Below are 25,985 nucleotides of genomic sequence, written 5' to 3' on the forward strand. Positions count from 1 at the left end.
TGCTCGCCCTCCCAGCCGTGGGGGGCGTTATAATGTGACGGCCAATCCCACTATTCGTTGGTAAAAGAATAGACCAAGAGTTGGCGGTGGGTGGTGATGAATAGCTGCCTTCCCTCAAGTCTTACACTGCTAAATTAGGGAAGTCTAGCACAGATAGCCCTCGAGTAGCTTTGTGCGAAATTCCGAAGGGTTTGTTTGTTTGTTTTGGAATTTCGCACAAAGCTACTCGAGGGCTATCTTTGCTAGCCGTCCCTAATTTAGCAGTCTAAGGCTAGAGGAAAGGCAGCTAGTCATCACCACCCACCGCCAACTTTTGGTCTACTTGGAATAAAGAATGCAGCATATAAAAATGTAATAGACCGTATAATAATGTCCTTCGACAAGTATAATTAAATATTTACTATGTTTCAGATCAGAATGAGGCCCATGAAACAAGAGTGGCGTATTACGAATATATTTTGAGCAGCTCATATGTGATATTTATATCTATATTTGTTAAACACATAGTAGTAAATAACATTATGCGAGTTGATAGTAACAGTATTAGAAATGTGTAGAATTTCAATGAATTTCGCGCAAAGTTACACAATGGCTAGATGCCCTAGCCGCCCGTAATTTATCAGTGCTCGACTTGCCTTACTCGAAGGAAGGTAGATGGTTAACATCAACCATTACAAAGGATTACTTTGATTAATCGTCACATTATAATAGTGCCACGGATGGAAAGGCAAGCATGTTTGGTGTGACGGGGATTTGAACCTACAGTCTAGAGATTGCGAGCCATGAACCCCTAACCAGCAGGTCACAGGTGTAGGAAATTAGTATTGTGGTGTATTAGGAACGTGTATACGGTGAATATTGTCATATTAAACACAAATGCTGGTGAATGTTATTATGTACAGTAACTGAGATTATTCCTTGTTAGTTATTTTTGTGATATCTTACATAGGTATGGGGTGAGTATTGTGATGCATTAAACATATGCAGAGGATGGACGTATGATATGTTACAGACGTATATAGGTTGGATAAAGTGATATTAAACTTTTGGAGATGAATAATACTAAACAGAGTATGTGTTAGATGTGGATAGGTTATTGGGTACGTATAAGGTATTGGATTTGTTCTGATTATAATCTTAAGAAAACGTACATGAGGTAATTATTATAATTTTAAAATAGCTCCATAATAACTATTATACAGATTATTTACAGATCATGTACCATAAGGTTTCCAACTATATAACGCATTAATGTCGGGTTTACTGGAATTACAACATTTATCGCCGTTATAACGCTACTATCACTTGTGTACAATAATCATACAGGTATTATGACGTTTCTGTAGTGATTACACTGGTATTACAATATGCATGTGTTAATATGCCTAGACTAGAGGGAAGGCAGCTAGTCATCACCACCCACCGCCAACTTTTGGTCTACTTGGAATAAAGAATGCAGCATATAAAAATGTAATAGACCGTATAATAATGTCCTTCGACAAGTATAATTAAATATTTACTATGTTTCAGATCAGAATGAGGCCCATGAAACAAGAGTGGCGTATTACGAATATATTTTGAGCAGCTCATATGTGATATTTATATCTATATTTGTTAAACACATAGTAGTAAATAACATTATGCGAGTTGATAGTAACAGTATTAGAAATGTGTAGAATTTCAATGAATATTCGCGAAAGGTTACGCAATGGCTAGCTGCCATAGCCGCCCGTAATTTATCAGTGCTCGACTTGCCCTACTCGAAGGAAGGTAGATGGTTAACATCAACCATTACAAAGGATTACTTTGATTAATCGTCACATTATAATAGTGCCACGGATGGAAAGGCAAGCATGTTTGGTGTGACATGGATTTGAACCTACAGTCTAGAGATTGCGAGCCATGAACTCCTAACCAGCAGGTCACAGGTGTAGGAAATTAGTATTGTGGTGTATTAGGAACGTGTATACGGTGAATATTGTCATATTAAACACACATGCTGGTGAATGTTATTATGTACAGTAACTGAGATTATTCCTTGTTAGTTATTTTTGTGATATCTTACAGACATATGTAAAGTGATATTAAACATTTGGAGGTGAATAATACTGGACAGAGTATGTGTTAGATGTGTATAGGTTATTGGGTACGTATAAGGTATTGGATTTGTTCTTATTATAATCTTAAGAAAACGTATATGAAGTAATTATTGTAATTTTAATAGAGCTCCATAATAACTATTATACAGATTATTTACAGATCATGTACCATAAGGTTTCCAACTAGATAACGCATTAATGTCGGGTTTACTGGAATTACAACATTTATCGCCGTTATAACGCTACTGTCACTTGTGTACAATAATCATACAGGTATTCTGACGTTTCTGTAGTGATTACACTGGTAATACAATGTGCATGTGTTAATACCGCAGCAACTCTGTGCTGATTCTGAAACATTTCTACTGTAACTTTAGTAATACTGTAACAAGCATATGCGCATTATATTAATACTGCAACTTGTCTATAGTAAATTTTGTACTGTAGCATGCATGTACTTATTATAATTGTACTATATCATATTTTAATTGCCATAGCAACACTTCAATGTTACTGCTGTGGTAAAACTGTTGCGTTGTTATTCCAAGTGACTAATCATTGAATATTATTGTTCTATAAACGTCTTATTTTTGCATTTCTTATTAATTTTAATACTAAAAAAGGAAAACACATCAAGAAACAATTAATATTAAAAAATTGCATTTATATTATTATCTTATATTAATATATTTGAATAATTAACTGTTTTATCAAATTATACAATATTTATTTATTTATCTCGCAATATATCAAATACTAGATATTTTAATATGTTTACAAGTTTTTTCTAATATCTCCTACACTGCAATAACAATAATAAATATGTCATAATATGGCTGTTTTTGACATTGTTTATTTTTGTTTGTGCATCAGTGAAATGAAATAGAACCACGTTAGAACCAGACCGCTTCGAGTTTATTCGATACAGAATTTCTGGATAAAATCTGTAACCACTTCGTTTCCAGAATCCAAGTAAATATTTAGATACAAATTAACAGAATATTTTCAAGTCAGTGTTTGTCGAAGCATTAACAATTTGTTTAGGTATATTTCTCAAAATAATTTCAAACCTTTCTCTTCCCTGAATAATTCTTCTAATAATACTGTGTAAGCTTAATGTTTGTTATGACAATTTTCACTCATTGTTGAAAAAAAAATGTTAAATAAAAATTATTGTTGTATATTTTGATAAAAACCCTGAAGTAACCCACTTTCCACTTTTACGTTTAAAACAAAATATTATATTACATTAGTACAATAAATTGTCTATCTTTGTGTCACGACAGATTTACAGAATTAAATGGTTAATATCTTGGATACGATTTCATGGTTCAGATAGCCCATTACGAAGATTTGTAATTATAAAACGATAACAAAGATAATACAATAGTATTGTGTTTTCGGCCATAATTTGTATCAGTATAAAATGCTTCTAGTGGCGCAATTTGATACATGCGCCAAAATGAAAATTGTTGTTAACATAAGTTGTGTCGCAACTAATTGAAAACTATAGTTTCAGATAATTTTTGGACAGAGGTTTATATGCGAAGGTCACACAAAGATTATCTTGTTGTTGACGTTAACCTGAAACTATCTATCGATATAAGTAGTCATGTAATAATATTATTTTTATAATAGTTTGAAACTACATACACTGTGTCAATATAACTAGAGATTTAATATTTTTCTGGGCGTTTAAAATAAAAGACATCAAAATATTTTTGAAACAAATCTGACCATTTTAGTTTTTTTATTTCAGTTTCATAAGAGTGTAAAGCATGATGTGGTGTGTGTTTTAATTTATTATTATACTGCATAAAGTAGTAAAGATATGATAAAATTAAGTTCATAATAATATTTGGTCATCTGTGGAATATAATGAAGACTTGGATTGATGACTCGATGATATGTGTATTTGAACAGAATGTCTTTGTTCTAACCAATACGAAACATTTACAATTCCACTTTATACGTCAGAACGTAGCTTCATGCTTTGTTCAACGGCATAATCGTTTCGGTAATATCTTAAACTTATTTTTGTATCAAACAAAATTAAAAAAGCTACATGGCTTCCAGTTTTTCAAATATCAGTTTCAATGAGGAGATATTCCGCTTTTGAGCAATATGAATATTTTTCAACGTTACTTTAAAGTGTTTCTATACCAAGTTCACCCGAGTAAATATACATATTTAGATGATAACTTGCTATAAATGTTATTCATATTTAACCAGAATTTCATTAAATGGAATCTAGTGATCTTCAAATGATTCAGTTTCGTTATTAAATATTCTAACGTTAAAATATGTTATTCTCACTATTCAGCTGTTAGTTTATAAGGAGAACTGGCAAAAATAGTGATAACAATGTATATTATAGTCATTTTTCAAAAAGTATCTCATTCATTTAGCTAGAAAAAATTGATATTTTTACTCTATTTTCTGATGAAGGGTGTCGACAGGATGAAGATTTTGGACAGTTACATTTTGTTTATTAAAGAAAACATATATACACTGAGTGGTCAATTTATTAGGTACACCTGGTCTTTGAGGCAAATAGGCAAACAGAGAATCGCGTGCCTGTAACTCAATATATAAAGACATGGTCAAGAGTTAAGACGTTAAGTTGTTGTTCGATCAAACATTACAATGGGGAACGTGTGTGATTTAAGCGACTTTGCTTGTGGAATGATTGTTAGTGCCAGACGTGATTGTTCCAGCATCTCCCACATTGCTGATCGCCTGGAATTGTTACGCATTACAGTCTCTAGAATTTATAGATAATGGCGAAAAAAACATTATTTAAGATACAATTATACAAACGAAACCATCTTGTTAAAGAAAAAAGTCAGAGGAGAATGGCCAATCTTGTTCAAACTGATAAGAAGGCTACAAACACTCTAATAACCACTCTTTAGAACAGTGGTGTTCAGAAGGGCAACACTGACGCACAAAACATCAAACCTTGAAGCGAATGGCTTACAGCAGCAGAACACCATGCAGGGTTCCATTCATGTCAGCTAACAACAGGAAGATGAGGCTACAGTAGGCACGGGATCACCAAAACAGGACGATCGAAGATTGGAAAAACGTCTCATGGTCTGACGAATCTCAATTTTTGCTGCGGAATGCATTTGATAGGGTAGGAATTTGGCGGAAACAGCATGAATCCATGGAATCATTCTGCATTGTGTCAACGGTAAACGTCAATGGTGTCGGTGTAATAGTGTGGGATACGTTTTATTGGCACACATTAGGCCACTTAATACCATTTAAGAATAATGTGAATGCCAAAGCGTACTTGAATATTCTTGCTGAAAATGTGCATCCCATTATGGTTATTTTCTACCTATTTTCCAAAGGCTACTTCCAGCAGGATAATGCACAATATCATAAAACACGCATCATTTCATGCTGATTCCACGAACATGACAGTAACTTAAGTGTACGTACCCCAATGGCCTGGCGAACCACCATATCTCAGTCCAATATAGTACTTTTGGGATGAGGAAGAACGGGAGGTTCGCAGCATGAATGTGTGGCTGCCAAATCTGCAGGAACTGCGTGATGTTATCACATTAACATGGACCAAAATTCCGAGGGATATTTCCTGCACTGGTAGTAGATAAGTCTACCTAATGAAATGGCCATATGTATATATATATATATAGACTCCATAGACCTGAAATTTGCGTGTAAAACGTTATATCTTTTTATAACTGATAGCTAAAACCGTCGGAACGTGGTCACACAATCAAGAAAAAACCAAGAGAAGAGTTTATTTCAGACATACTTGATTTATCAACAACCATAGTTACATTATTAAACGCACCATCAGTTGCAGGTTAAAATCCTTCCATTCTACCTCCTTATCAAAAGTTTTGGGTATTAAGAAAAAAATTAATATTTTCCTTGCAGTTTTTTTAAGATTAACTTGATGATTAGTTTTAATAAAGTGGGATGCAAAGGTTGAATCTGTTCTCCTCGATACTCATGTTATGGAAAATTAGAGGGTTGGTAACACTTTTTGCTTAATATTTTATAAGAATGACTTCTAACCTCTCTTTATCAACAAATAATCCCCCAGTAGAAATGATTCACAAAGTTAATTTGTTTGACGTAGTAGATAATACGATAGAAAGATTTGAAACTTAAATTTTTGGCGTAAACCTATTAATTTTAGTAAAAAGTAAAAATAATTAAACGTTTAAGATAAATCCCCATTTTAACCTTCTAACCGCTGTTGAAGTATTAAGTTTCTGAGTGCAGTATAACTCTTCCATGGGGTTTACCATAAAATTGTTACGAAAGATATTTTCTTTTTTTATAACGACCACCCGGTTGAAAGGGCGAGCATGTTTGGCGCGACCGGGATACGAACTAACGACCTTCAGACTACGAGTCGCACGTCTTAACACGCTTGGGCACGCCGTGCCGTGTAGCGTAACTCATTAAGTAGAATTAGAGAATATTTTTGTTCAGATAAGTTGTGTATAGTTTATCTTATTTGCTTCACATAATTTTGTTAGATTACAGTTTATATCGAACAAAGATTGCGTGATCCTAACATAATATCGAATAATAACAAACGTGCAATACATGATACACTCGCTTATTTTAGTACGTGTAGCTATTTAGTGAATAAAATGTTTTCAATAAAAAGAAAACAAGCATATGTGATACTGAAAATAGGAAAATGGTATCTAACAAAATTAAATCTGGAATATATCAAGTCATTGTAAAGAGTAAATATTTTTCGCTTCGTGAAATTAGTAAACTAAAAGTCACTATGAAACGATATTAAAGAGTAAAATTTGTAATGTTTATACTGTAACTGTTCTGAATTACTTTTTACTACCGCTATAAATATAACAAAAATAGTTACTTACAGAGTCCAGTATTGTTTCTTCCTTTTTAAAAAAAAAATATTTTGGACAAAAAGTAACAGTTATTTTAACCGTCACTGAAAATATGATACATGAAAACTGAGAAAGGTTATGATTTCAAAAACAGGAAAATAGCTTTTATCAAATTATTTTTATTCTTGTATGACAACTGTTCTGTTTGTATGCATGCGCACAACTCAATAAATATACATGCATAAGTATAACAAGGTAAAACCTTGTGTTTTAGAACAGATGGTTTCAAGCACTAATATAAGTGTAATATTTTTTATTGTTTTACAGTTATGGACACAAACAAGACAGAAATTATGTAAGAATTTGTAAATGTTTTGACCTTGTTGGAAAATTACTTTTCTATCATGAACAAAACAATAATTCACATTCCGTGGCGACGAAAAACCCACTTGTAGAGAAAAAATATATATGTAGAAACGGCTGGTATGGGTAGCGAAAGCACCATGTGGAGGAACAAACAACGTTTCGACCTTCTTCGGTCATCGCCAAGTTCACAAAGAAAGAAAAAGAAACTGACCAACAGCTGACCATGTATTTGAAGCGTGTTATGTAATTGGGTGTAGGAATGTAGAGGGCATGCTTAGATGTTTCATTATATTACTTAATATAAGTATAAAGGTGTTCCTTTGTACTGATTCATTTTGGGCTTGAGTTGTTGTAAAAGGAAGGCTTCTTTAATTTTGCGTTTGTTTCTTTATTTAGTATTTGGTTGTTTTCTATGGTTATGTTGTGTCTATTTGATTTGTTGTGTTCGAAAATGTGTGAAGGTGATTTTTGTGTTCTTTGAATTTCGTTTCAATTTTTCTACTTGTTTCTCCAATATAGAAGTCGTGGCAGTTATCACATTGTATTTTATAAATAATGTTTGTGTGGTAGTTTGTAAGTGCAGGTGTTTCATAATGTTGTCCTTAGTTTTGTGCCTGATTTTTGAATAAATCTGGTATTAAACGGAATGTCATACTTTATTATTAGTTTCTGCCAAATGTTGGCTATTTCTCTGCTGATGTCGGGGATATATGCTATGCAGCAGTATATGCTTTCGTGATTTTGTTAATTCGTGGGGCATATTTACTTTTGTTAGTTGATTTTACTTTTTGTCTAGGTTTGAGCGTATAATGTTTTCTACGGTTTGTGAAGAGAACTTATTGATGTTGATGAAGTATTGTTTTATTTTGCCTAATTCGTCCTTAATTTTATCTGATGAGCATGGTACCATGGCTGTGTTTATTTTGTTTCTTAGCATGTTGAGTGTTTGGTTTGTTTCATGTCCTGAGTCCCAAGGAATGTGTAGTCCAGTATGGGTGATTTTTCGGTTGATTCCTATTTGACACTTTTTCCGTCTTGGAATTTTGAGGTTAAGATTTGTTTGTTTATTATGAATTTCGCGCAAAACTATTCGAGCGCTATCTGCGCTATCCGTTTATATTTTGGCAGTGTAAAACTGGAGTGAATGCAGCTAGTCATCACCACCCACTGCCAACTCTAGAGCTATACTTTTCCCAACGAATAGTGGGATTGACCGTCACATTATATCGCCCCCACTACTGAAAAGGCGAGCATGTTTGGTGCGACCGGGATTTGAACCCGTGACCCTTGGATTACGAGTCGAAAGCCTCAACACACTTGGCCATGCCGGGCCCTTGAGGTTAAAAAATGATATTTGATGCTTTCTTCCTGTTCACATGTGAAGTTAATGTTGGGATGTATAGAGTTAATGTGATTGAAAAAAAAATAAGTGTGTGTTCTGTAGATGTGAACTCTGGAATCGTGTCGTATATATATCTGAACTAGTATAGTGGTGGATGTTGTGCTGTGTTAATTGCATGTGTTTCAACTGGTGCCTCTGGAATGACAATGCTGAGGGCATTTGTTTCTAATTACACAACTGCCTTCAAACAATGGTCAACTATCGGTCAGTTACCGCTTTCTTTCTTTGTGAGCCTGAGAATGATCAAAGAAAGTCGAAACGTTGTTCGCTCCTTTACATAAAATTTTCTCAATCCGTACCAGCCGTTTCAACATATACACTGCTGGCCAAAGTCTTAAGGCCAATTTACATAAAGAAAAAATGTACATTTTGCGTTGTTTGACTCAACCACTTATTTGATTGGAGCTTTGAAAGATGAAAATAAGAAAATTGAAAATAAATATATTTTTTAGCATTTAAGAGGGAAATGTGAACACTATGAAATTAGCCTAAATACTAGCTGATTAATAGTTTAAAGCCATACTGAAACGGAGCGTTAATCGGTAAACACGTAATGAAATTTAGTCATTTGTGTTCAAGAATTAGCATTGCCAACATCTCCCACTGACATCTCCTGTGTTACATTGTGTAAACACGCGGCAAAAGATAAAAAGTTGACAAAGTTTAAGCGTGGCAGAACTGTCGAGCTACAAAAGCAAAGTCTCTCTCAACATGCCATCGCTGGTGAGATTGGGTGTATTAAAACTGCTGTTGCAAATTTCTTAAAAGACCCTGAGGGATACGGAAAAGGAATTTCAAGTGGCCGGCCGTATAAAGTTTCGCCAGGTTTGAGCAGGAGGATTCGACGGTTGTCCGGCAAGACACCAGCCAATCGTCGAACCAGGCCCTCACAGACGCAGAATGCAGCTCAAGAACAATAACACTGCATTTACGAGAGAAAGGGTTTAAAAACCGTAAATTTTTAATGGCCTCGCATCCTTCCACACCATGAAACAACTAGGTCAAACTTTGCTGAGAAGCACCAAACATGGGACATAGAAAAGTGGAAGAAGGTTTTGTTCTGTGATTCTTTTAGACCATCCAGCTGTAAGCCCGAATTGAACACCACTGAAAATATTTCGTGGTGGATGGCAAGGAAAGTCCATAGAAATGGATGTCAATTCCAAACAGTGCATGATCTTCGTGAAGCCATTATCACCACTTGGAATTACATTGTCGCCAGTCTTCTGCATATGCTTATATTGACCATGCCAAAGCAAATGTTTGAAGTTATTCGCAATGACAGCCGTGCATCTCACTACCAAGACTTCTTGCTGGACATTTCCTTACCTGTTTAGGTCTTCTTTTTGCTGTGGTCTGAAACTTTTTATCAGCTAGTATTTAGGATAATTTAATTGTATTCTCATTTTTCCTATTAAATGCTAAAAAATGTTTTTTATTTTCATTTTCCCTTTTCTTATTTTCATCTTTCGAAGCTCTATTTAAATAAGTGGTTGAGTCTAACAACTCAAAACGCATATTTTTATGTTCATTGGCCTTAAGATTGTTTATATATATGATATTTTTAGACCTGAAATAGAATTTTAAAACGTTATATCTTTCTCTAACTTATATCTGAAATCGTCGGAACATGGTTTCATAACCGAGTAAAAAAAAACAGTAAAAGAATTCGTTTCACAAATAATTCATTTATCACCAACCATGGTTACATTATTTAAGGTACCATCAGGTACAGATTTAAATCCTTCTATCCGACCTCCTTAGCAAAAGTTTTGGCTATTAAGAAAAAATCAAAATTTTCCTTGCAATTTTTTTTAAGATTAACTTGATCATTAGTTTTAATAAATTGGGATGCAAAAATTGAATCTGTTTTTTTCGATACTCATGTTCTGAAATATTAGATGGTTGGTAATACTTTTTGCTTAATATTTTATAATAATGACTTCTAACCTGTGTTTGTCAACATCTAATCTCTTTGTAGAAATGATTGAAAAAATTAATTTAATTGGCATAGTAAATAATACCATAAAATTTTTCCATCTTAAATTTTTGGCGAAAACCAATTATTTGTAGTAAAAAGCCAAAAAAGTTAAAGGTTTAAGATAAATCTTCATTTTAACCTTTTAACCGCTGATGAAATATTATGTGTCTAAGCATAGTATTCCACTAATGATTTATATGATTAAAAATAAAACATATGAAAGGACATTATCCGTTTCTATTCTGAAACGTTGTCAACATCTCTTGGGTATCGCTATGTGAAGGAAATATTCTTTTCATGATTCTACAATACAATAACTAATATTTTCTCTTCTTATCGCGTTTAACATAAAAATGTTATCTGAGCTATTTTCTTTTTGATGGGCCTGACATAGTTTGGAAAAAGAGAGATCGACTTACGATCTGCGAGTCACGGGAGCGAAACCTCTCATCAAATATTGTCGCTTTTTCAAATGTGTCTTCATTATATGGTGACGGTTAATCACACTACTCGTTGGTAAAGAGCAGTCCAAGCCTTCGTAGAAGATGGTGTTCAGTGGTTGTCTTCCATGGAGTCTATAACTTCATAATTAGAGACAGATAACATAGGCACTCTCTGAATTGCTATGATAAAAAGAAAATCAGCGGATCACCTCATCGTGATATGGTAAGGGTAAACCTCCTAGTGACATCATTTATTTGATTATAAAAAGTAATTTTCTATCAAGGTAAATAATGATGGCCTATAAACTGAAAATATTACGAATAAAATGCCGGAAAACCATTATAAATGAATACATTATTAAAGAAGTTTCTACGCAGGTTACTTATTAAAGTTTCGTTTCAAAGAATAGAACATTTATTATGTTTTATATCCTGGAAAATATAACTATCTAATCTTCAAATTTATTTGTACGATTTTTATACCAAATTATATTATATATATTTTATATCGTTAGGTTTTATAGTCTTATTTCTACATTAATTTAATATTAAGCATACAAATGTAAAAACGTACACACTTGTTATTGTTTTCTGTAAAATTTACACACTTGTCATAGCAATGTACATGTAATTTGTATAAGAACGAATCCCTAGATTTGGTTTTTATTTTTACAGTTAATTTTATTTTGCTTTATCAAAAAATTTAACCCTATCTTGCAGGCTTGGTATGGTTAGGTGATTAGGGTGGTCCACTCGAGGGCTCTTATAACTGTCACACCAAGCATGCTCACCCTTTCAGCGGTGAGGAAGTTATATAGTCACGATGAATTCCACTATTTGTTTGTAAAAGAGTAGCGCATGAGATTGCAGTCGGCGGTAATGACAAGCTGTCTTCTCTCTAGTCTTAACCTGTTAAATTTGGGACGGCTAGCACAGATAGCCCTCGAGTAGCTTTGTGCGAAATTCCAAAAAATCAAAAATCGTTTTGTTTTAAATGAGGAAATTAAACAAGAAAATATTTTATTTACTAATTTTAATATCATAAAACCGAGGTTTTTTTTCTCTCATATTTTGTCGACCTTTTATTAAACAACAAATAATTTCAGAATCTTAAGTGTTGTGGGTTTTTGTGTGCCCTGTTTAAATGAAAGGGCAGATAACTGATATTCGTGGGATTCATCCATTGCTTTATGTTGCATCGATAATATCCCTTGAAGATTGTGTTTTCACGTTTCATCGTCTAAAATACTTAAAATCAAATTGGTATTTATGAGACAGTTCTCAAAAAAAACTTTTTTTTTTGGGGTTCGTCTTTGACATAAAACTTTGTTTACAATCAGAGGAATGTACGAGGGAGCTCATTTAATGGACCTAACTAACTACAATGTACGTTATGCAAATATAATAAAATTTATAAGGAACATGCTCGTCTTTAAATTTGACATTTTTGTACTAACTACTTCTGAATTAGTATAAACTAGTGTATTGAGACCTCTTATAAACGGTGTATGAATTTTGTTTTATGATATTAACCAAACATAATATTTTGTTAAATTCAAAACCCTCAAGAAAATTAACTGGACCAGTCCCTGTATGTGTTTGTTGTGCAAATAATGTTTTATTATTTAAAATCAGGTTAATATAAAACTGATACTGAGCATAGATAAATGATGATTAAAATGCATCACCATATTAAATTTTAGTTAGTATTATGAATAATAAGAAAGATTTGCAACAATGGTGGTTTATCATATCAAGAAATCCATTTGAAACGAATATAAGGTAGTGACAGTTGATATAGTTTGTAAAAAATGTATTTATTCATGATGACGAAAAACCCTCTTGAAGTAAAAATGTATCCTGAAGACGGCTGGTATAGGTATTAAAATCAGGTACAGAATGACGTTTTCACCTTCTTAGGTCATCTTTAAGTTAACATAAATGCTACATTGACGTTATTCGTGTAACGGTAGAGGAAAGGCAGCTTGTCACTACCACCTACCCCCAACTCTGAGGCTAATCTTCTACCAACTTATAGTGGGATTGACCTTTATACTATAATGGTTTACAGTTTAAATGTCGATCATGTTTGGTGTGACAGCGATTCGAACCTACAACCATCAGATTACACGTCGACTGCTCTAACCAACTAGCCATCTGGTCCGCCAAGTAGACGGAGAAAGTGTTTTGTTTTTTCTAACTGTAATTAAATAATTTGGGTATATGCATTCGCTTTATATTCATGTAATTTATATTTATTTTTAACTTAACAGTTAAATAGCAAAGCCAACCTACCAACTAGCATGCAACTTTCATGGCGAAGCATGACCCACTCCTAGGAGAAGCCTTTCATACCCAAGAAGAAGACAGCCACTTCCAAGGAGAAGCCTATCAACCACTTGAACAGGCCTTTTGCCATGTACCAAAAGCCTCTTATCATATGCATTGCATCCTAGACTTTATTGTTCAGTGTCATATAGTTCGGATTTAAAATAACTGTTTCTTAAATGCCATATAATGGTCTCAGTACTTTTAAATAGGAAATCCCAAAATCTAAAGGCATCATGTTCCTATCAAAGGGTATTGTGATATATAAAATTGTTCATTTCAAACAAAAAGCCCTTATTATGGGAATTGAATGTTACAGGTATATGACAGATTTGGAATCTGAATTCGATTGGCGACAGTGACGTGAACGATGCAGTCCTAAAAAGGTTGAGACAGCTTATGATTAACAGTCTCATGAGAATTTTACCCTGAAGAGAAAACTGGAAAGAGACGTTTTTATACACTTGTTTTTCCAAGTGCAGCTATCCTACTAAGTTTTACTAAATTAGAGCTTCCGAAGTTTGTATTATGCTAACTGTTGCAAACCAACGATATAATATTGTCACTCTGTGTTGCGTTGGTTATCTTTTATAAGCTCATGGAACAACTTTTATTTCAGTTGAGATAAAACCGCTAGTACTTTCGTAGAATATATATTGTTGTCTCTTGTACTCGAAAATCTTCTACAAATTTTGGGAATTAGTTGAAAATTTCACAATATTTATTTAACAGTGTAAGTTACATACATTTCTAAATACACATTTAACTAAAATTAACATCTATGTTAAAACAAGTAGATATTGCTAAACCTGTAACAACAACTATAAAAGCATTTCATAAAATGGGTTATTTTGTGAACTTATCAATGGCCTGAAACAGGTATAACACGATATATCGATTGATAGTTTGGGATTCATATTTATGTGTTAGTATTTTAAGCAGAATGTCTTCATAAATAATTTACACGAATAAACTAGTTGGACCAGTTTTTCGTACTTCTGAAATTCCTTCGTAAAAAACACTTACTGTTTGAATAAAATCCCTTTCAAGTAACTCTAGATACAATATACTCTCCCGCTCTATGTAGACTAGTCTTTCATTTTAATCAACCCTCACTAATAAAGGATACAATTTCTTGATTTTCTGATCAGCCAAAGAAATACATATATATCTCAGTTTACATTTTTCTATCATGTTACTGAAGACGTAAGAGCATATGTCAATTATGCAATGAACCAAAAATATGTAGCATTTTACTTTATCAATTTGTTTTCATTAGAGAGCTAATGAATATTTCTGTGTCACTATACTTTTAAATGGGTTAAAGAAAACTCTATCAAACAGATGAACAAACATTTAAGATACTTAAATATATACATAATGTATTGATTAAACATGAAGTGAAGGCTCTGTTGATATCACAGTTTTAAAAAATATCTGGAGATTAACAAGTATAAAGAAAGTATCTTCTAATGTTCAAAAGATCCGTAACTAGTTCCTTCGCTGTGCCTGTCAAAATTTGTTGATATTAATGGTTGTGTACGTTGTGTGTCAGGGAAAAATATAGTCACAAGCATCCCTATGAAAAGAGAAAAACAAACAAACAGGCGAATGGCAATAAAATTATAAATTATTTATCATTACGCAATCACGTAATATATTTTCATTAATCTCTAAAATATTTCATTGTAATTTATTTTTCATGATAAATGTATATCAATCTCACACACAATATGTAGTGACAGCTCTAATCCATTAATTAAGTAACTTAAATTAATTTACATTATTGAATTACTAACAAGAAAACACTGCAACGCTAAATCTAATTTTTACCAATAACTTTTTCCTTCTTTAAGCTTCATTCAAAAGGATGAGTACATTTCGTTTAATAGCGAAACTTATTAGACCAGTTAGGATGCAAATAATATAAAGTCTTTATTGCTATTGAGTGTCTCAGAGTTACGACATTTTTAAGAATCATAAAAACGTCGTAGTTAATTTGCGTTGTGAATTAGACATTTATTTACTTTTTTCCCAAGCAAAAAATGATAAAACTAACAAACGCTGATCTTTAAAATACAGTAAAATAGAAAACTTCTAATTTCTAAACGAAAACTAAATCATTCTGACCTGTGAAAGAAACAGTCGCTGTGACACAAAATGTAGCAAACCATCCCAACGAAGAAACAATACGATGTATAAATAAGGTCCAGAGAAAGAAGGAAGCCGTCTGAAATAAAAAGTCATGAATTATTAGTTAAAACTCGATATGTTCACCTAGTGTATTGTAGAAAGATATCATCTTTATTTCTCATAATTGAAATCTAGAATATAACGTGGTTTTAATGAAATTACACTTTTACAAAGTAGGTTGGTCTTTAAAGAAACCATGTAAAGTTGAATAATTTCTTTATAGAAACATTTATTTAGTTTTGTTTTAGCAATAAAAAGTTGATATAATATTGGTTACTTACTGATGTAAAAATTACCATTCCGAAAATTTCAGAAGTGTATTTGAATCCAAAAACTTCAGCAACAGCAGCCGGAACACAGACAAAGTCAAGAGAAAATGTAAAAGAAAGCCCACAAATCCAGATCATATACATAACTTTTCCTTCCAGAGATGTCGACACCATAGTGAACAGTAAAACTGCCTGTACTCCCAGCAAGAGAAGACTCGTTAACTAAAAATATAATGTTATAGCTTAAAGAGACTAAAGTTAAAAAACGAATTTAAGATACAAGAAACATAAAACAATATCTGTAAAGAAGGATAAAAATCATTATATATAATCCAGACATATGTTCTTATTATAAGTACACATTATTTGGTCCAGAGTTTGGATTAAGTGCATGATTCTTGTACTTTCATTTCCGTGAGATAAACAGATTACTTATCAAATCGACTGTTTAGGTGAGTAATCTGAAAGTGTTCGTATTATTATTTTATTTGCGTTAAAATAAAGTATTTTAATCACTTTTTCAAAAGAGTGTTTTTTTCAACAATATTTTCACTACTTCAGTATCGCTGAGTATTATTAGACTTATATATTTTGTCTTCATGTAAAAAGGGTAAGAATAGACTATGTTGTTATACCGCAAACTCAGAAAAAAGTTTTATTCTGAAATCTCTATTTTACTACTTAACCATAAAGATTTTATACATTTAACACAATAAATATTATTTTAATAATTTTAACAACATAAGTTCAATCACTTCCCTTTACATGTTTTTACCTTGTAAGATATTTTGTCCTGAATTAAGCTCACAGTCACTCGGCTGAGAGCATGAACAGCTCCAGCTACAGAACCAACGATAGATAGAAATGTATCGTCTTCTATAAACGTCTGTCCATATGTCTGAAAAACAGTAAAAAAGTTATTTTCAAATGAAAAAACATTCTCTCATCACTCTGGTTAGATTGTTTTAACAGAGTCCTGGAGTTTTTACTTAGTTTCTAAATATAACTTCTGCTTATTTTATATAAGGTTAGAAAACTGCACTCAATGGATTCGTCCAGAGTTTGTTCCATGTCGCACAAGAAGACGGTTTATAATGACAATAAAATTAATATTTTCTGAAGGTTAATCTTAGTTATGGTAGTTAATAGTTACAGATACTACTTACCTTATAAAAAACATTCACAAACATATATGGGTAATATGAGCTAATACAAACTATTGACAAAAGATAAAATTCTTTCATTTTAAGAGCTTCTGTTGGTAACACATCAAGTTCAGCTTCATTATTTCTGTACGATTGTCGGTCATCAATGTTCGCATTGGCTGGAGTTTCTTCCAGTGATGTAGAAAGTTTTTCATTATTTATTGTTGTTTTATAGTCCAGAGTTTTTGTACTCGATTCTTTAATGCACGAATGCCTTGACGTTTCACACATATGTGTTAGTTCACTGGATACTGTTTCTTCCTGGATTAGAAATATTAATACAGTTGTTCTGTATGTACAGAAACTGACAATAGAATATAATAGAAAATAGAAGTAGAAACTCTTCTATTTTTTTTAAAATTAGCTGATTAAGATATAATTTTACTAAAGGTTGTTTTCTAACAAAAAACACTACTTTTCGTTATTATTAAACACTGGTTGAGCCTCTTTTGATGAGAATTTAATTCCACCAACGTTTCTATATATTAGTACATACATCTGTCCTCACAGCTTCGGTTCATGAATTCCAAAATTTATTCAAAAATTCGCTGTAACACTAATTTTTTTTTTAACAATAGAATCTTAAATAGTGGAGAGGGAAGAAGAAAACAGGTACTACTCAATTAATGAAACACATCTGGAACACGTAGAGTAATGGCACTTATAAATAATCTCTAAAACATTTTGAGAAAAAATTGCTCGGAATAATAAAGCGTTTAAAAATGTGATGGAAATCAGCAAAGTTCTTTTACTGCCGTGTTTGGGTTTAATGAAGAATTAATTATCTTAAAAACATCTCATTTTTATAAATCTTCTAGGTTTGTCTTATATATGTGACCAACGTAAAACACGATCAGAAGTTGAACGAGACATTTTAGAGCGTAAAGAGGATACATCTACAGAAGTTCAATATATACTCTTCAAAAAAAGAAACGCAAAAGTCAAAATTTGAGACATATTGTTAACAAGTTTATTCCGGGTAGTTCTGTATGACATTTGTGAAACTTTGCACATTCACTGCTAAACATCCAAAGTCTGCAAAGGCGAAGTCCACGCTCACTAGTTGAAGTTTAACGTCACTCAACTTCAATAACGAGTATGCCCCCCGTGAGCATCAATAACTGCTTGGCATCACCTACCGATAAAAGCGATGAGATGATGAATCACATCCTGTGGAATGGCTGTCCACTCAACCTGCAAAGCTGCTGCAAGCTGAGGTAGAGTCTGCGGTTGAGATTGTCGCCGTCGCAGACCTCGGTCCAACTTGTCCCAAAGATGTTTGATGGGGTTTAAATCCGGTGATCTGGATGGCCAGGGAGGAACGTTGATGTTGTGGTGTCTCAAAAAGACAGTGGCGAGTCGGGCTGTGTGAGGACGGGCGTTGTCATATTGAAAAACGTTGTTGACTTTCACCATGATGGGTTGCACATGGGGCCTAAGAATCTCGTCGACGGTTGCGTACGGTCTGATCGGAAATCCTACGCAGCCCTGGTATGGTTGAGGCAGTAGACGTCGCAGTGGTGGTCCTATCCCGAAGGTGACGTAACCGGATGTAGCGATCTTGTGCGGGCGTGATCACACGAGGTCTGCCAGATCGTGGACGGTCACGAGTTGACCCATGTTGTTGGTGACGATTCCATAGCCTTGTGATGGTGCTTAGGTGGACATTCAGAGCTCTGGCAACATCTGATCGAGATTCGCCTGCTTCCAAGCGACCAATGGCGTTGTTGCGTTGTGCTTCATTCAGTCTTGGCGTAACTGTATTTCGTGTCAGTGGCTTAACACTGAGCTATGGAAACCGAGAACCCGTAACTTTTATAGGGATTTTGCATATGTTGCACTTGCAGAACATCCAGATCTCTTAAAGAAATTTATTGGACACGAATGCGTTTTGGCGAAAAATCCGATGTTTTTCTCCGTTTTCAATGTGCACAACTTTTATTTCATTTTGGTCTGAGAATCAGTGTTTTAACACGTGTAACATCACATACTCTGAGCTTGTAACGTTATTACATATATTTCTCTTTAAAATAACAAAAATATCCCTTTTGCGTTTCTTCTTTTGAAGAGTAAATGTGTTTGAAACTAAATTATTTTTATAATTTTCTTTGAATTTAACATTCGTTCACACAAACCTTAGTTAGATAGTTAGTTTATCACCATTAGATTCTATCTAGGAACATAAGGCCGCAAGCGCTTGCGGATTCTTCAACAAGTATTTAAATAGTTTGTTAGCCCACTGCACCGAGCCGTCTCTAATTTAGCAGTGTAAGACTAGAGAAAAGGGGTAGTTAGTCATCACCAACCACCACCATATCTTGGGCTTCTCTTTTACCAAGATTTTTGACCGTCACATCATACGACCCCACGGCTGGGAGGGCGAGCATGTTTGGCGCGACGCGGGCACGAACCCGCGATCCTCGGATTACGAGTCGCACGCCTTACGCGCTAGGCCATGCCAGGCCCACAAACCTTCCTATTCAGAATTAAAAGATTCCCAGCTCGCTTAACGAAAACTGCCATTAGTAAATAAGTCTAACTTTTTCATGTCATATAAAATGAAGATTAACCTTACAGTCTGAAGTTTCTTTAATAAACTATTTCATTCAGACTCATCTAACCTGTTTTAATTCTTGTGGTAATTCTTTATACATGAGTAATCCAATCAGTAAAATGCCACCGGTAAAACTTGCCGTTATCAGAAACAAAGCAGGAACACGTTCTATAATTTCATCGTTGTAAAAATATCTGAAAGAATGTTGAACGTTTACTTGTTAATAAAAACTAAACTGACGTAAAAATTAATTTAATACTACAGTGCTGAGAATGAACAGCATCACTCCACTTAACGCAGACTTATTTGTAAGGTTATAAACTAGGTTTCGACAATACAGATAGTCCAAGGTGAATCTTTATGTTTAGCTACAAACAATGAAACCAAAACACAAAACTAATAAATAAAACACATAGGTAAATTATAGTTTCAATTCCAGATGTGATACAATATTTGTTTCTTTCCAACACCTTGCTCGAGCCTGGTATCTAAAGTGTCATTCACCTTGTTTCAGTAACTTACATTGAATATTTCTACATTTAATGAATTTAATGAAATAACAGTTTATGACATATAAACCTTTCAAAATATTGTAAATATTTTAGAATAAAAATAATTAATAATTAGTAAAGATTTCAAACAATAATGTGCAGGATGTGGTATATTGTATACGACTAGCTGGGGTACCCATATACTGGACGGCACTTGAGTAAATTCATGATTAATGAAACCTTGTCTTAGAATATGAAAAGTTGTTTCCTTTATACATATAATTTTAAGAAAACTCCCGTAATATGAGCAAAACACAAAATATGAAACGGTAAGTTTGCATATATCTCTTCATGGACACAACAAACCTTCATGCCAAATTTGATGAAGGTCCATCAAGAAAAGCAAAGTAGTGGTTACAAAACGGAGCAAAACATTCATATGTCCACAACCTGCTAAGTATTTATGTGGACATACAACAGACAGAACTATCATATTTATGCAGATGGTGCCAGCGCTTTACATCCGCGTGAGATGCATTCATAACGTCATATTTGTACCCTGAGAATAAAGAAAAGTTCTACTTTATAAGAAACGGAGACGTAACTGGAAAATTGTGACTTCTAAACTAAATATACATGTACACACAATAAAATTTAGCAAAGTTGTGGTTTGCACATCGCACGGTAATTTTTTTCAGTGTCATATAAGTAAGTGTTAAATTATTGCATGAATTTACCAACTTTATAATTTTCTTCCTAAATGTTCTAAATATTTGGGACTTGTTCAATGAAAAACATAACAATTAAAATAAAAAGATGTGATGATATTGACAATTTTGAGTAAAAAGTAAAAAAAGGTAGCAGAAAATTGAAACAAGTAGACTGTGTTTTATCTGTAAAAGCGTCACGAAAGTTTACAGGAACTTGTAACTTACCCATCAGAAGCAGGTTGTAGATTATTGGGGTTTACAAAGAATGTCTGCACACTATTCATAAAAAGAGGAGTTACAGATAACCCTGAAGCAACTAGCTTTGTCACGAAGCCTTTCTTGTTGGGAAACAACTGTGAAAACAAATGTTAATTTATTTTGTGGCTTGTTTTTTGAAATAGTCAAGATCAATGTTATATCACTTCATAAGTTAAGAAACGTATTGTATGAACTATATATTATCTGGTTATTAGTGGTAACTATATGTATTTCGATCAACAGACAAAACCACTTTGTTACAGATTTACGGAATTATTCAGTTTATTTGTTTACAAATTAGTGATAGTTCCACGTAGGCGAGCATATCGCACGCCAAAATATGTTGGGGCACTAATCGCCACACCCTTGAAAATCCTAACCTCAATTGTCATAGCTAACTTCGAAAATAATTTTTTTGCGAAACCAAGTTTCACCAACGTAGAGGCAAAGAATAAAAACTGAAGTCAGCTATACGTAAGTAAATTTCATTGTGAATGAACCAAAATTAAGATCATTCATGAAATATATTCGTGACGTATACACATAATAATAATTATTAATAATCAACTAGTTGTTGTTGTTTTATTGAACTAACCACCCAAATCTACACAATTGGTTGTTTTTGCTCAGCCAACAAAGAGTATCGAAACCTGTTTTTTAGCTTGTAAGTTCGCTGACATAGTGTTCTTCCAGTGAGAGGTAAACATCAATTAGACTATCAACTAATATGTTGAAAAGCAAGTTGGTAACACCACGATCCATTATGTATTTTAAACATGTCTCTTAGCAACAGAATTATAACCTTATATTGTTGTTAGTCTATGCATTTGAAATACAAAATGAAATATATATATAAAAAGGGGGAAAATATTTCTTGTTTTAATAATTTATAACATAAAACTTATACACTTATTAATTTTCAAGGCATCCCCATCATGGTCCCCTTTCAACCCCGTTACTAATATCTCAATGGACAGACAATATTATACCTATTGTATCTGGATAAATGCATTTTAAATCTTATGCCATCTCCTATTTTCAGAAATGAATCGTGACGTAAAGTGACACATACAGAGTTTAGATTCCCAGCGGAATAATTGCAGATACCCTTCTCATCAGATTTTATTCAAATATGTTAAAATCAATAATTAAAACAATTCGAAGACTTAACTTATCGTGTATTACTATTGTAGGTTACATATGGACGCTAACATGGACATATAAATGTATATACTTACATATATGTTGCTTTATAGCTATTGAAATAAAATAGATAAATGATATTTCTTAAACGACTGGAACATGAAATTATTTGTTTTTTAGTGATTTCTAATTGATATGTTTTGAAAAGAACTGTGCTCACCTCGACAGCAGTGATCATTGGGTGGCCAAAACAACAGACAAGTCCCAAAGTATTAATCACTCCATAAGTGATTATGGTTGTTACGAGGCTGTGTTGTATACTCCAGTACGATACTGCTATCCCAAAACTAACAGACACAAATGATTTTTATTTAGCTTGAATAAATACGCCAGTACGAGAACTACGAGAGTTACATACACGTAACATTCACATTAACAAAAAGTATATATTATATGTAGAGATGTCTCCTATTATATTTTATTACTTTGATATTTGCTCTTCCAATACAGTATTATTATTTTGGTTTTCCTTCTGTTCCTTCATCTGTACAGTTTTTCTTTGTTATTCACTTGCTGCGCCACCATTTCTCATCTTCTTACTTTATACCAACGTATTTCATAATTATATTTCGCAACGTCATCTTTGTTTTCCTGCTCAAACTGTGAACTGTTGTCACTACATTTAATAATGGAAATATCTCTTAAGACATTTAGTAGCATTACCTAAAACAAACAAAAACACCTTTTTTTCAGGATTTATTGATCTATTTTAGTAGACTGTTACGTACTATTTCTGGTGCTCTTCTTGTGATAAAATTGTTATCATTACAAATTAACTAGTATTTTATTTGTGCTTGCTCTTCAGAGAGTTACAAAATCCTCACATTACGTCTTCCTATTTTGTTATATTCAATACTTTCAATAAATTTCCTGTCTTCCATCGTGTTTTGATCTTCAGAGTTGAAGAAATATTATATTATCATCAATCTACTGCTGTGAAGTGTTTTGTTATTATGTCGGTTGATTAGTATTATTTGACAGATAATGGTAATTTCTATTCATGTTATGATAAGAAGTAAATATGTTTCTTAAATAAACGTTTACTCTACCCACGCTCACTTTTAAGCCTATTTTTAAATACTTTAATTTTACAACGTAAGCTCTGGTATGAATGTAGGATTAACTTATGAACATACTAAATGATCGAGTAAATGAACAGCAAAACAACAACAACAATAATTCTCATTTCTTTCAGTAATTAACTTTTCTATCTATTGTTTCTATTCGTTATTATTATTATTACATATGAATACAATCATGCATCTTACCAAAAAACACAAGAACCAATAATAATGCTCCAGCGACGTCCAATGAGACAACCTAATTTGCCTCCTAAGTAAAACAATGAACATGTAGAGATAAATGCATAGAAAATCCAGCTTGTTTCTTCATATGTTGTGTCCTTCTTGACTCTTTGTTTCAGGTACGAAGTTATGTAAGGAGTAATGTTTCCAAACGTTAGTACTGTACCGAGTGCCAGATAAATCAGGAAACATCCAGCAACTGACACCGAGGGTCGGACGTCCATTCTACTAATTTTCTATACGAATAAAATTAGTGCTTTATAGTTTTAATGAAATTAAGAAAATAGTAATCCATAGTTATGCAGATCTATGTTATAGAGCATTTAACTAATTACACCATATAACTGCAACTGTAAAACGTATATTGATTATTTGGTCTTAATTGTCTTTCTATTAGTTAAAGCATTTCTTCTGTATTATAGATCCACCAGTGGCATATCGGTATGACTGAGGACTCACAGTGTTGGAAACCGAGTTTAGATACTTTTGTTTAAATAAGTTGTGCAAGGTTTACCTCATTTGCTTCACATAATTTTGATAAAACTACAGTTGAGATCAAATATTGTGTGATCCTAACATAATATTGAATAATGATGAACGTGCAATACATGATACACCTGACTTATTTTAGTACGTGTAACTATTTTTTGAATCAAAGGTTTAGAAGAAATAAAAAACCAGCATATATAAAACTGGAATTTGGAAAGTGGTATCTAGGAAAAGGAAATCCGGAATATGTTAAGTCATTGTAAACAGTAGATATTTTTAACTTCGTGTAATTAGTAAAGTATAAGTCACTATGAAATGAGATTAAAGAGTAAAATTTGTAATCTTTATACTCTAACAGTTCTGAATTACTTTCCACTACTGCTATAAATAAAACAAACATAGCTACTTACATAGTTCAATACTGTTTCTTCCTTCTTTAGAAAAAATATTTTGGACAAAAGTAATAGTTATTTTAACCGTCACAGTAAATACGATACATGAAAACTAAGAAACGCTATCACTTCACAGAGAGTGACATTACTTTTATCAGATTATTTTTATTCTTGTATGACAACTGTTTTATTTGTGTGCATGCGCACAACTCAATAAATATTGATGCATAGGTATAACAAGGTAAAACCTTGTGTTCTGGAACAGATGGTTTCAAGCATTAGTGTAAGTGTAATATTTTCTATTGTTTTACAGTTATGGACACAAACAAGACAAGAATGATGTAAGAATTTGTATATGTATTGAGCTCGTTGGAAAATTACTTTTCTATCATATACAAAACAATAATTCACATTCCGAGATGACGAGAAAACCCACTTGTAGAGAAAAATATAGAGCGAACAACGTTTCGACTTTGTTCGGTCATCGTCAGGTTCAGAAAGAAAGGAAGAGGAAACTGACCCACAGCTGACCACATATTTGAAGGAGGTTGTGTAATTCAGTGTAGAAATGTAGAGGGTCTTCTTAGATGTGTGATTTTATTTATTAATATAGGTATAAAGATGTTTCTTTGAGCTTTCTCCTTCCATGGAACAATTAAGCTTCAGGATATACAGGTGTGTCAAACAGCAGCTGGCTACATTATGGCTGATATCGTTATTCTTTTAGACTACCCAGTGTGTTCGCCCGAACTGAACCCCATTGAAAATGTTTGGGGATGAAATTATATAGGAATGAATGTCAATTCCAAACAGTGCATGATCTTCGTGAAGCCATCTTCACCACTTGGAATAATATTCCAGCCATCTTTCTGCAAACTCTCATATCGACCATGCCAAAACGAATATTTGCATTTATTCGCAGTTACAGTCACTACTAAGACCTATTGTTTGGGCATTTCCTACCCTGTTGAGGACTTCTTTTGGATATGGTCTTAAACCTTTGACCAGCTAGTATTTATGCCAATTTTATAGTGTTCACATTTTCCCTATTAAATTCTAAAAAAGCTTTTTATTTTCATTTTTCCATTTCTTATTTTCATCTTTCGAAGATCTACTCAAATAAGTGGTTCAGTCTAACAACGTAAAATGAATATTTTTTTTTCATGTTTATCGGCCTTAACATTTTGGCCAGCAGTGTATAAATAAATGAAATGAACTATATGTCGGTCCTAAATGGCTAGGTGGTTGAGACACTCAACTCCTAATCTGAGGGTCTCGGGTTCGAAATCTCGTCGCATCAAACATATTCGGTTTTTTGACATGGAGGCGTTATAACGTACTCTCAATCCCACAATTCGTTAGAAATCAGTAGCCCAAATATTCTTACAATACTAAATTAGGGACGGCTAGGGCAGATAGCATTCGTGTAGCTTTGCACGAAA

The 25,985-nt window shown here is 33.1% G+C and overlaps 1 protein-coding gene across 1 annotated transcript; it reads right to left on the minus strand.

Moving 5' to 3' along the window:
• Positions 1-14,199: 14,199 nt before the first annotated feature.
• On the minus strand, positions 14,200-24,706 carry LOC143255580 (apicoplast pyruvate carrier 1-like). Its single transcript, XM_076511450.1, has 10 exons — positions 24,562-24,706; positions 23,627-23,898; positions 22,519-22,645; positions 21,123-21,250; positions 19,764-19,890; positions 17,104-17,403; positions 16,713-16,835; positions 15,950-16,159; positions 15,606-15,705; positions 14,200-15,054 (listed from the first exon to the last, which is right to left on the minus strand). The coding sequence occupies exons 2-10, from the start codon at positions 23,884-23,886 to the stop codon at positions 14,945-14,947; spliced, it is 1,485 nt and encodes a 494-aa protein (XP_076367565.1). The 5' UTR covers positions 23,887-23,898; positions 24,562-24,706; the 3' UTR covers positions 14,200-14,944.
• Positions 24,707-25,985: the final 1,279 nt, after the last annotated feature.

Source organism: Tachypleus tridentatus, chromosome 7, assembly GCF_004210375.1.
Source record: "Tachypleus tridentatus isolate NWPU-2018 chromosome 7, ASM421037v1, whole genome shotgun sequence".
Taxonomy (NCBI): Eukaryota; Metazoa; Arthropoda; class Merostomata; order Xiphosura; family Limulidae; genus Tachypleus; species Tachypleus tridentatus.

Bases quoted from the DNA above. Each gene is read 5' to 3' on its own strand.
- LOC143255580 (XM_076511450.1), bottom strand. From the start codon at position 23,886: ATGGACGTCCGACCCTCGGTGTCAGTTGCTGGATGTTTCCTGATTTAT. The intron at 17,404-19,763 runs GTTAGATGAGTC...TTTCTAATCCAG, and splicing joins TACCACAAGAATTAAAACAG to GAAGAAACAGTATCCAGTGA. The intron at 16,836-17,103 runs GTAAGTAGTATC...ACTGTTTTTCAG, and splicing joins TTGTGAATGTTTTTTATAAG to ACATATGGACAGACGTTTAT.